The sequence below is a fragment of the Microcaecilia unicolor genome, chromosome 4 (genome assembly GCF_901765095.1).
Source record: "Microcaecilia unicolor chromosome 4, aMicUni1.1, whole genome shotgun sequence".
Lineage (NCBI taxonomy): Eukaryota > Metazoa > Chordata > Amphibia > Gymnophiona > Siphonopidae > Microcaecilia > Microcaecilia unicolor.
Window position 1 is genome coordinate 185,908,510 of NC_044034.1, and position 12,844 is coordinate 185,921,353.

The 12,844-nt window shown below is 44.0% G+C and overlaps 1 protein-coding gene across 1 annotated transcript in view; it reads right to left on the reverse strand.

The window, feature by feature from the left end:
* The window catches only part of SOX6 (SRY-box transcription factor 6), an 802,914-nt gene that overhangs the window by 183,768 nt on the left and 606,302 nt on the right, over window positions 1–12,844 (reverse strand). Inside the window, exons 10-11 of the mRNA XM_030201055.1 lie at window positions 10,028–10,208; window positions 3,802–4,004 (exon numbers count right to left, since the gene is read on the reverse strand). Of these exons, the coding sequence (XP_030056915.1) occupies window positions 3,802–4,004; window positions 10,028–10,208 (384 nt within the window). The remainder of the gene's footprint in view (window positions 1–3,801; window positions 4,005–10,027; window positions 10,209–12,844) is intronic.

Genomic DNA, 12,844 nt, shown 5'->3' on the forward strand with positions numbered 1-12,844 from the left:
GACAGGTGGGGAGGGGACTGGGGTTCTTGAATGGGATAAGGGGACTGAGGTGGGAGGGGTATTCACGGATGGGAGAAGGAGTGGGGAGGGGGATGGTTGAAGGGGACTGGGGTTGGGGAGGGGATTCTCGGATGGGAGAAGAGGACAGGTGGGGAGGGGACTGGGGTTCTTGAATGGGATAAGGGGACTGAGATGGGAGGGGTATTCACGGATGGGAGAAGGGGGTGGGGAGGGGGTTATTGGATGGTAGAAGGGGACTGGAGTTGAGGAGGGGGTCACGGATGGGAGAAGAGAACAGGTGGGGAGGGGACTGGGGTTCTTGAATGGGATAAGGGGACTGAGGTGGGAGGGGTATTCACGGATGGGAGAAGGGGTGGGGAGGGGGTTCCTGGATGGTTGAAGGGGACTGGGGTTGGGGAGGGGATTCTCGGATGGGAGAAGAGGACAGGTGGGGAGGAGACTGGGGTTCTTGGATGGGATAAGGGGACTGAGGTGGGAGGGGTATTCACGGATGGGAGAAGGGGTGGGGAGGGGGTTCTTGTATGGTTGAAGGGGACTGGGGTTGGGGAGGGGATCACGGATGGGAGAAGGGGCAGGAAGGGGGTTCATGGATGGTTGAAGGGGACGGGTGGGGAGGGGACTGGGGTTCTTGGATGGGAGAAGGGGACTGTCACTGGGGTCTGAGAAGGAGCCATATGAGGCCTGGGGCTGGTGGGAAAATGGGGCATGCGTGGGTCAGGTGGGAGAATGGTTCTGAAAAGGGGGCCCTAATACAAGGCATGTGGATGAAGGGGGCTGGAACTGGGGGCTGAAAAGGAGGGTAGGTGGGATAAGGGGGCTAGTACTGGGACTGGAGGCTGAAAAGGGGACAGGGAGAAGTGGCTGGGGGGCTGAAGCTCGGGACTGGTGGGATAGTGGGGCTGGAACTGGGGGCTGAAAAAAAAGGGGCGGAGAGAGGGGCAGATCCTGGATGGGGGAGCGAGAGGGAGGGCAAACCCTGGATGGATGACAGAGGGAGGGCAAATGGTGGATTGAAGGGGCAGAGAGAGAGAGGGCTGACAGTGGATGGAAGGGATAGAAAGGGCAGACTGTGAATGGATGGGGGGGAGAGAGAGGGCAGACAGGGGCAGATGGTGGATGGATCATGGAAGGAGCAGAGATAGAGGGCATATGTGGATGGAAGGAGCAGGGAGAGAGGGCAGACATTGGATGGAGGGGACAGCAGAGAGGGCAGACACTGGATGGCAGAGAGAGACCGAAGACAGATGCTGGATGGAAGGAAGACAGTGAAAAGAAGATGAGGAAAGGAGAAACCTGAGACAACAAACTGTAAATAAAATATATATTTTTATTTTTTTGCTTTAGGATAAAGTAGTATTGTAGATGTGTTAATAAATGTTTATAATATAGAACATGTAAACAAGGTAATCTTTTGATTGGACTAATTTTAATACATTTTTAATACATTTTGTCTAACTTTCGGAGAACAAAACCCCCTTCCTCAGGTCAGGATAGGATACTGTAACAGTACTATACTATATTGACCTGAGGAAGGATGTTTTGGCCTCTGAAAGCTAAATCTATTAGTCCAATAAAATGGTATTATTTTATTTTCTATATTTGTTTTATTTCTATTTGTTAATTTGAAAAAGTGGTGATTGGTATTTGTTAGGTTTTTTTTCAAATTTACATCTGCTGTCTTTATATTTTGCACAGTACTAGGGGACATTTTCTGTTTCTGTGGTGTTGCATTGTATGCAGAGTCTGGCATCTTGGGGGTTCAGTTTAATTTTTGTCTAAATAGAAAGTTTTAATATTACTACTTATTATATAGTGGATTAGGGTGTATCTGTGTTTATGAAAAAGACATGGCTTTCACTTGGCATTGACTGTGCAGGATCGACGACGATCTGTACTATTCTGTCTGGTTTCATTTTACAATAGGTGAATTGATGCTCTAGTGCTCACTGTAGTGTTTTAAGATGTTTTCCTTTTCTTTGTGTGATTTAGTAGAAATGGCTGCTTATGGTATGGTAGAATTGCTCTATAGGTCCTGAGTGTTTTGTATTCTGGGCATACCTAATACTGGATTTTGGAGGGGGATGTTAAAAAATGACTGGGAGGGAGGGAGGGGGGCCTTGGAGCTGGGAGGGAGGGAGGCCATGGAGCTGGGGGCCTTGGAGCTCAGAGGGAGCGGTCTGGGAGCTTGGAGGGAGGGGTGACCGGCCCTGGAGCTAGGGAGGGGGCGGAGCTAGGGGCAGGGCTAGGGTGGGGCCCCATCAAATTGGTCTGCATAGGGCCCCGCACTTGCTAAGACCGGCCCTGCACGGCACTATGACTAAACAGAGGAGAGTGCTGATTGCTCTTATTAGGATTGTGCTGAAAGCTCAAAGAAGCAGGAAGAAATTTATGATTCAAAAATAAAAAGCAAATGAAGACACTTAAATAACATCTTGGAATCTTTGTGTGTATCTTAACGAGATGCACGTATTTTGTAACAGCTTCAATGACAATGTGAGCGGGTCCAAAAATACCCATTTTCCCCTGCTGGTCTGCATTTGGATTTATTATTTTTAATCCGCCTTTGTCCATGTTGATCTTCATTTGCAGATCTCAGGTAGAAGGTACCCATGAGTTTCTAGTACCTGTAACAGTTTTAAATTTCCCTCCCCATGCACAGTGATCTCTTCAGAAAGCTTGTGCTTTTGAAGTATGTTTGAAGCAGCACAAAAAAAGTGTTTAAGAACAAATACTGTAATTGTAGCCACACATCTAAATACAAATTCAAATATGAAAAAGTGTTGGGAATATTTACTAAAAATGAAGGCACTGGTCAATGGCTTTAAGAAAGGAGGCGTGTTAACCTCGGTGTCATCTTCGACCCCTCCCTCTCCTTCTCTGCGCATATCCAGCAGATTGCCAAGACCTGCCGCTTCTTCCTCTATAACATTAGCAAAATTCGCCCTTTCCTCTCTGAGCACACCACCCGAACTCTCATCCACTCTCTCATTACCTCTCGCCTTGACTACTGCAACCTACTCCTCACTGGTCTCCCACTTAGCCATCTATCCCCCCTACAGTCCATTCAGAACTCTGCTGCACGTCTTATCTTCCGCCTGGACTGATACACTCATATCACCCCTCTCCTCAAGTCACTTCATTGGCTTCCAATCAGGTACCGCATTCAGTTCAAGCTTTTGCTACTAACCTACAAATGCACTCGATCTGCAGCCCCTCCTTACCTCTCAACCCTCATCTCCCCTTACATTCCTACCCGTAACCTCCGCTCTCAGGACAAATCCCTCCTTTCAGTACCCTTCTCCACCACCGCCAACTCCAGGCTCCGCCCTTTCTGCCTCGCCTCACCCCATGCATGGAACGGACTCCCTGAACCCATACGCCAGGCCCCCTCCCTGCCCATCTTCAAATCCTTGCTCAAAGCCCACCTCTTCAATGTTGCCTTCGGCACCTAACCACTACACCTCTACTCAGGAAATCTAGACTGCCCCAACTTGACATTTCGTTCTTTAGATTGTAAGCTCCTTTGAGCAGGGACCGACCTTCTTTGTTAATTTGTACAACACTGCGTAACCCTAGTAGCACTCTAGAAATGTTAAGTAGTAGTAGCAAGTAGTAGTAGTTAATTCTTGAAAACTTATCTGTGGCTCTCACTATATGGTAAGGAACTATTTTAAATTTAAAATAGGAGTTTGTTAGATTCAGGAGAAGAGGAAATGTTGAATGGCTTTAAGAGGGGAAGGAAATATGAGCAATGGGCGGTGTCAGAAAAGGAGAAGTTACCTTGTCACTCCTGCAGTTGTTTAGCCCCATGCTGTTCAGGGACGGCAATTTTCCATCAGCACCATGTGTCTGCTGGTGCTGGTGCTGGTGCTGGTGCTGTTCTCTCTGGATCTGCTCTCTCATCTTACGTGCCTCCTGAATAGCTTTCATGACTGTGTCCTGGTCCCCAAAAAGGGCCGGTGAGTTAAGACTAGAGAGTATATCTGCAAACGCAAAAATGCATTAAATGTTAGTTATTTTATACCACAACCTGGCCAATGAAGTTTTCTTTAAACAAATCTTAAATTTAGGAGTCTAACATGCTTCTTTCCATACTAGAGTGTGCAGTTTTCACTTGTGGGGTTTTGATAACTTTCCAAGCTGTGAGACAGAAGGCCAAGTGCTTTATTTATGTCACTAGACTAAGAAGACAGAATTCTTCACTTGCAATGTTAACATTTCGGAATAGTTTATTCAATTTTGTAATAAAACGATGTAATTGCATTCCACAGATTAACATGTTTTATGGCTTGTACAGACATTGTATTTATTATTGCAGGTGCTCATTATCATAGTTATTTTGCTGTATATTGTAATCAGATCACCATGTCTCTCAGATTCAGGTGCATTCAAGCACTCTACTTAAATTATATAAAAGAGCAACTCCAAGACCTGGAATACGCAGGGGAGGACCATGTTCAAAAGTCATTTACCTTGTCTGAAAATTACTCAGCCTGTATGTGAATAATAATTGGCACTAGGAGCAGCAATGCAAGTAGAGGAATAGTCTAGTGGTTAGTGGAACTGGGTTTGATTCCCACTGCAGCACCTTGTGACTCTGGGTATGTCACTTAACTCTCCATTTCCCCAGGTACAAATAAGTACCTATATATACTATCAGGCTGATTTTCGAAAGAGAAGGACGTCCATCTTTCGACATAAATCGGAAGATAGACGTCCTTCTCACAGAGACGTCCAAATCGGTATAATCAAAACCCGATTTTGGATGTCCCCAACTGCAGTCCATTACAAGGACATCCAAATTTCAAGGGGGTGTGTCGGAGCCATAGCGAAGGCGGGACTTGGGCGTGCCTAACACTTGGATGTCTTTGACCCATAATCGAAAAAAGCAAGGATATCCCTGACAAACACTTGGAGACAAACAAAGCAGATCAATCAGTGATATGGTTCAAAACTTTATTTTCAGAGATTCGCCCGAACCATATCACTGATTGATCTGCTTTGTTTGTCTCCACGTTGGATTTTGCGGATCGTTTGCCATCTTGTTTCTTAGGTCCTGACAAACACTTGGACATTTTCACTCAGAAGTGTTTTTTTATTTTACGAATAATGCACAAAAAGGTGACCGAAATGACCAGATGACCACCAGAGAGAATCGAGGATGACCTCCCATTACTCCCCCAGTGATCACTAACCCCCTCCCACCCTCAAAATACATCTTTAAAAATATGTTGTGCCAGCCTCTATGCCAGCCTCAGATGTCATACTCAGGTCCATGACAGTGCATGAAGGTCCCAGGAGCAGTTTTAGTGGGTACTGCAGTGCACTTCAGCCAGGCGGACCCAGGCCCATACCCCCCCCCCCCACCTGTTACATTTGTGGAGGAAACAGAGAGCTCTCCAAAACCCACCACAAACCCAATGTACCCATATATAACTGCCCCCCCCCCCCCCATCACCCGTAAGGGCTTTGGTAGTGGTGTACAGTTGTGGGTAGTGGGTTGGAGGGGGGATTAGGGGGCTCAGCACACAAGGAAAGGGAGTTATGTTATTGGGAGCATTTTATGTAGTCCACTGCAGTGCCCCCTAGGGTGCCCGGTTGGTATCCTGGCATGTCAGGGGGACAAGTGCACTACAAATGCTGGCTCCTCCCAAGTCCAAATGGCTTACATTTGGACGTTTTTGACATGGACATCTTTGGTTTCAAAAATCACCGTAAGTCAAAGGCGTCCACGTCTATGGATGTCCAAATCTAGGGACATCCAAATTTATGGATTTGGACGTCTCTGACGGTATTTTCAAAATGAAAGATGGACGTCCATCTTTTTTTGAAAATATGGTTTTCCCCACTCCTGGATTTCGACATTTTTCAAAGACTTCCAAATCGCAACTTGGACATTTCTTTCGAAAATGCCCCTCTATGTAAACCATTTTGAAAGTAGTTGCAAAAAAAAAAAAAAAAAAACAGAAAGGTGGTATTAGCAAGTCCCTTTCCATTTCCCTTTTACCTATGGATAAAAGCAGTATCTCTTGAGGCGAGGTACGGTCAGGGGAAGTAATTTTTTTAAATGGTTATTTATTCATTTAATATATACTGCCAACAAGCCCGACAGTTATCAAAGAAGTGTGGATTCAGTTTTTGAACTACTTTCATCATTTGGAAGGGGAAAATCACCTGCAAAAAAAGCAAGTGAAAATCTCACTGATCTTTTTCCCCTAGATAGTTTTCAAAGGATAAGTACGCCCACACTTTCCCTTTGAGAACCGTGCAGAGTCTGCAGGTTAAAGAACCCATGAATCCTGTAATAATGTGAGCTTTTTTGAAATTTGCCTTCAAAATGATCCAATCAATTTTTTAAAAATAACTATCCAGCTTATAATCGAAAGTTATCGCCGGCCATCTTCCGACACAAATCGGGAGATGGCCGGTGATTTCTTAAAAGCGGCGAAATCGGTATAATCGAAAGCGGCATTTTTGACAGCATCGCTGCTTTCCCGTCGCTTCACCAGCGAAAGTTCAAGGGGGCGTGTCGGTAGATTAGCGAAGGCGGGACATAAGCGGGCATGGGCGTGGCTACCAGATGGCCGGCTTTCGCCGATAATGGAAAAAAAAAGCGGCGTGAAGCAGTATTTCACCGGGTTTACTTGGTCCTTTTATTTTCACGACCAAGCCTCAAAAAGGTGCCCCAACTGACCAGATGACCACTGGAGGGAATGGGGGATGACCTCCCCATACTCCCCCAGTGGTCACCAACCCCCTTCCATACTAAAAAAATAAAACTAAAAATCTTTTCTGCCAGCCTGTATGCCAGCCTCAAATGCCGTACCCACCTCCAAGACAGCAGAATGTGTTGTATCATCCGACAGCCTTTCCCTGGTTGCGATGTGGCTCTCGGGTGAGTGTGACACCTTTTCTGTTAGGTGCCCTGCAGAGTCACATTAGCAATGCATTGTGGTGGGTGTAGGGTACTGGGCTCTACTCCCATGGTGCTTTTCCCCCCTGCTAACTGGGTCAGAGTGTGCCCTGTTTTGTTTCCTGTTGTAGTCCATGCGGTAGTGCCATTTTTGTAAGCCAGTTTTAGTTCCCTTTCCTGTATTACCCACGTTAGAGAATGTAGTTCTTACCTTGAATGGTGCTGAAAGAGGGCATTGTACACCATTGTGCCAGCTCTGACCTACTGCTAATCTTAGTACCAGGGGACTCTTTGCCAATGGGGCACACCCTCTGATCTGCAGTTAACTGTGAGTAAACGTGGTTATTTCAAGAAAGGACGTTTTCAGAGAGATTAGTCTTCAGGTGTGAACTGGTGTGCCAAAGTTATACAGCAGCAATAAGTCCTAGAGGCTGTATGCAGGTCCCTGGAGCAATTTTAGTGGGTGCAGTACATTTGTGGGTAGTGGGTTTGGGGGGGAGGGTTGGGGGGCTCAGCTCCCAAAGTAAGGGAGCTATGCACGTGGGAGCTTTTCTGAAGTCCACCGCAGTGACCCCTAGGGTGGCTGGTTGGTGTCCTGGCATGTCAGGGGGGCCAGTGCACTAAAAATGCTGGCTTCTCCCACGGCCAAATGCCTTGAATTTGGCCGGGGTTTGAGATGGCCGACATAACTCCATTATCGCTGAAAAACAAACCCGGCCATCTCAAACCCGGCGAACTCCACGGCATTTGGCCGGGCTAAACCATATTATCGACAAAAAAGATGGCCGGCCATCTTTTTTGATAATACGGTTCCGGCCAGCTGTAGCGCTGCCACCAACATAGATCGCCGGCGATCTATTTGGCCGGCGACGTTCGATTATGCCCCTCTCTTTCTTATTTTAGATTTATAAGGGTGGCATTGGCAACCTCTCCACGTTTAGGGCCTGTTACTGCAACCATCACACTTGTGTGGCAGCCCCATAAGCCATTCATCATTTGCTGTTTGTGCGCAGTAGGTACAAGAGAAAGAGAAAGATTTAAGATTTATAAAAAAGGGATTTCAAACAAAATATACAGTCACTGAAGCCCAATGTTCCCCTAAAGATGGTTCAGCAAAATCACAGTTTCAGTCATACAGGGCAAGACTCCTAGGCAGGGCTTTTCTTGAGGGGGTACTGGGGGGTACTGAGTACCGGCACCTTTTCCATTGTCTGCTAAAATTGACACATGGACCCCAAGTTTTAATGAAAGAGCTCAGGCTCTACACACCAATTCTATCTTGTCATAGATTCTGTGACTGGTTGCAGGGGGCCTGGCTATTGTGAGGTGGGTTCCTCAGTGATCACCCCACCTCTGAAGGGCAGACTAGCATTTGAGTACCAGCACCTTTTTTGCTAGAAAAAATGCACTGCTCCTAGGGGACCTGCCTGCCTCATATGATTAAAACTATGCTGCACCTCTTCTGACTTAAGCAACACTGACTTAAGCATCATAAGATTCAGGGCTGCTACTGAGGTCTCCTCCCCCTCTCCTTTTCCTTTGAGCATGATGAGTTCATATCAGCAAACAATTATCCAAACATTGGTAGTAAAAGACTGAACTGGTTCCACCTTTCCGGCATGTTCGGTTGGATATATATCATTCTTGTACATTTTACATAGAGAGGGCAGTTCTGTGAAATGCACTACCTGAGGCACTGTGTAAGATTTGTTCTATTACGCAGTTTAGAAAAAAAACGAAAGGCATATATGTTCACTCAAGCATTTGCTGATATTTAAGACAGCTGCTACAATGGAGAATTGTATTATTTAATTGCTGCGGGTATATACTGTATTATGTTTTGTTTTATTAGTTTATGCTAAATTTTGTCAAAATGTTTCTTATGTTTGAATGTTTTTATTATGTATGTTGCTTTGCAAACTGCCTAGAATTGTATTGTAGGATAGAGCAATTTATACATTTTTAAATAAATAAATAGTGTTTCACATTGCCATGGTGGAGACCTGTGTTTAATTCCCAGGACAAACATCTACTCCTCCAGGTGTGCCAGCAGTGGGAACAATGCAGAACCATGGGGGGTAATTTTAGAAAGAAGGTGTTAACATGGGCACAAATGACTATAAGGCACATATGCATATAATTGCCAAATGTCCCACTACATGCTGTTCTGTAAGGAGCCCTTTCACCAAGCTGTGGTAAAAACGGCCTTGCGGTAGCAGCAGCAGCTGTTTTTGCTGCGCACCAGGGCCCTTTTTACCACAGTGGGTAAAAAAGTCCGAAAATCAAAATTGCCATGCAGTAAAATTGCATTTACCATATGGCCATGAAGGGGGGAGCCCTTACTGCCACCCACTGAAGTGGCTGTAAGGGCTCTTGCGGTAACCCAGTGGTAACCGGAGAGTGCACATAACTGCCCGATTACCGCTGAGTTAGCGCCACACTAATAATTACGGGAAAAAGTTCCATAGTGCTGGCAATGGCATATACTCAAGGCGGAACTACCGCTGGCAGGCTGTGTTGGACCAGTGCTAGTTCCGAGTTGCTGCATGGCAAGCTCTTTGCCACACAGCAACCCTTAAGTAAAAGGGCCCCTAAATACATGCATATCTTCCGTCCCGTACATTTAACAGGTAGTCGTATAAATGGGTAAAGTCTGGGCAGGGCACAGACAAAACTCAGACTTATGTGTGTAACTTACAGAATTCAGAAAGTTGTGTGTGTATCTCTGGCAACTAGGCACAAGCATTTACACCATCTCTACAACTGAAGTCCTGAAGCCTAACCGCATATGCACTTATATTCCCAGGATAGCTTAACACAGGCAAGTTACATTGATATAGCATCTTTATTTTTAAAAAAATATGGCATTTATTGTTAAATATTCCATGTTGATCACACATTGCCAGTGATCTTCACCACTATGGCCAGCCCATAGAATGGTATTAATAAATTTGACAGTTCTCACCATGATATGTTTAAATTTCTTCTGACTAGTTCTTTGCCTTTCTTGGACTGTCAGCTATTTCCAAGAAAAGTAAAACATTCATTTTAAAATTAAACATTCTTTTGTCATGTTAACAAAACCAACTTTACCTAAAGAGGATCCCCTTCCCAGGGGTCCACTGACAGGGCTGGGGTTGCTACTTTTGCATGGCAAGGTCACAGGACTGGTTTTGCTAACTGAGAAGAGGTTCTGTGTTGGCGACGTTGGGGACTTGACGGGCTCAGCTGTCTTGGGCCGGTTTGACAAATTCAGTGGCTGTGCCGCTTCATCCTGAAAAAGGATAACGTAAATAATTGTTAAAGCAAAACAAATGAAGCAGATTAGTCCTTAGCACGCCGCAGCGAGTTTGCACCTCCAAGACAATACCACATTCTTTTTGTGGCAATAACAAAAGAAGCTAATTATCCATCTCCTTTAGGATTCTCTGTGCTACACTTCTATTTACATTAACTGAGTCATTGGATGATTCTTTTTTGCCAAATTAAAATTTGAATTAGCTCACATTACAGCTTAATTTCCTAATGTGTTTTCTAAGATCTAAATTAACCTAGGGCATTTGCAAAGAATTATTTAAACATTTCTATCAGCTTGGTTGTGCTCTTTTTCTGCTAGTTCTCTTTAAAACATCTTTGAGCATACAAATACAGAGTGCAAGTTTAAAGTTGTTATTAACCGGGTGGCGTTGGACAACAGTACTGCATATATGCAAACATTTAGCTTGGGGGGAGTACACTTTACCAGATATTTCAAAAGGAAGGACAGGCATCATAGAATATAATAAAACACTCTCTCTGGGACCGATTTGTCATTCTGTGCCTATGGAAAAATCTGTTACACATCCAGCACTAAGTCTCTTTATTATTTTCTTAAATGGCGTGGTTAATACATGCCTGAAACTATATCACTCTATAATGCAGAGGATGCATGTGGATGGAAGAGAGAAAATGAAATATTTCTGGAGACAAATATCTAGTGCATTCCTCTATTATGTCTATGTTAAAGCAACACAGACTATTAGAACAGAATGCATAATATCTTTGAAGACTAGATTTAATCATTTTGGTGGCCATTTTGCAATGTCCATTTTATTTTCAGCATATTCTACCCACACATATGGCATTTGATTTTCAAAAGGAAACTATCTGCACTGTTTCCATTTGGAAATTAGCAGCTGCAAAGCATGCACACTAAAATTACCCATCTACTTTGCCCATTCTTTTATACAGAAGGCTGAACAGAGGCAAAACTGTACATATACAATTGAAAAACAAATGTGTAGGGCAGTCAGTGTTTACCAACATGGGGAATGTTTTTTTTAACCTGGCAAAAAATACACATATCGTGAAAGTCCATGTATAGTTTTAGAAAGGTCGAGGTACAATTTTCTAGCCAGGCCATTTTAGTTGAATAAAAGCTTTGAAAATCAGAAAAAAACTGGTTCATCAAACATAGCACAAAGGAAAGATAATGGAGATAATACAAGGCATGGTTTTCAAACTATGAAGTTACAAATAAGTGAGACTATTGTGCATTGGTGGTTATACTGGGGTTATAAATAAATAAATAATGACTTTTAAATGTGAGTTGCTATTGATTTCTATGAGGGTGAATATGTGTCTGATGATGAGTAACTTTCTATGGATTTGATTTACCCCATTTTTTTCAAAGTCTCTTGAGGTTAAATATCTGAAAACATCTAAATGATAACTGTCATAAAAGCAGGACTTGTAAAGTATTTAGAAAAAAAAAGACACTTATTCCAGTTGCAAAAAAAAAAAAAAAAAATCATATCACACAGGAGAGGGCACCACAGATGTTCTATGCCCTCTTTTCTGCACTCCTGTAGAAATTTTGCACAACAGTGCAACACAGAATTTATGTGGGAAATTCCCTCCCCTGCAGAATTTTAGGTGTCCATAAACACAAAGGAATCCTGTTTAGAAGGAATGGATCTATGGAATATTAACGGAGATTGGGTGACGATGGGAAGCAAGACAGAAAGTAAAGAGGGAAGGAAGGAGAGAGAAGGAAGCAAAGAGCTGCAGAAGAGAAACAAAATGTGGGGACAGGGGGAAAGAAAGTTCTAGAGAATTGAACAGAGTCGGAGAGGGCTGCAGAAAGACATAGAGACAGTGAGGAAAGTGGGGGAGGGAGCTAGAAATAGGGCAGAGAGACAGAGGTGGGATAATCTGAGGGTAGAAAGAGAACTGAGGAGGAGGGAGAGTTTAAGCTTGGGGGAAACAAAGAAAGAAAGCTAGGGGAGTTGGGCCTAAAAGTTGAGGGAGAGATCTAGCTTGGGGGAGAAGGGTAGGTTGAGCATGGGAGTAAGCAGGGAACAGGAAGACAGTGAGCTGGGGGATTGATCTTCAGAAGGGAGCAGAGTCTTATGGCTGGGGAATTCAGTACAAAGAGTTCAAATTTCTGCATCTATGAGTAACAAATGTTTTATGCTGATTGCATTCAAAAATGACTTTTTACTCAAAGTCAATGATTAGTTGTACAAATAGGGGGTAATTCTATAAATGGTGCTCAAAAAATTGGTGCTAAGCACTAACCTATAATGGGCACGTGTCCTTAATAGAATAGAAGTTAGTGCTGATTCCTGTGCCCTAACTTTGGACACCAGACTTACAGCTGTTAAAACTTCATGTAAATGCTGGTGCCCATGTAAGCACGCTGACACAGTATTCTATAACTAAACGTGCAACTTTTTGAAATGCCCCTGATACACCCATGTCCCTCCCATGGCCACACCTCCTTTTGAGATACACGTTATGGGATGTCAGTGCCCAGAATTATAGAATAGTGTGCTGCCAAATACGTGCATAAATTTTAAAGTTTAAAATTTAAAAATTTTAATGGCTTCCATTAAAATCAGGGTCAATTTCAAACCATGGGCCCTGTTT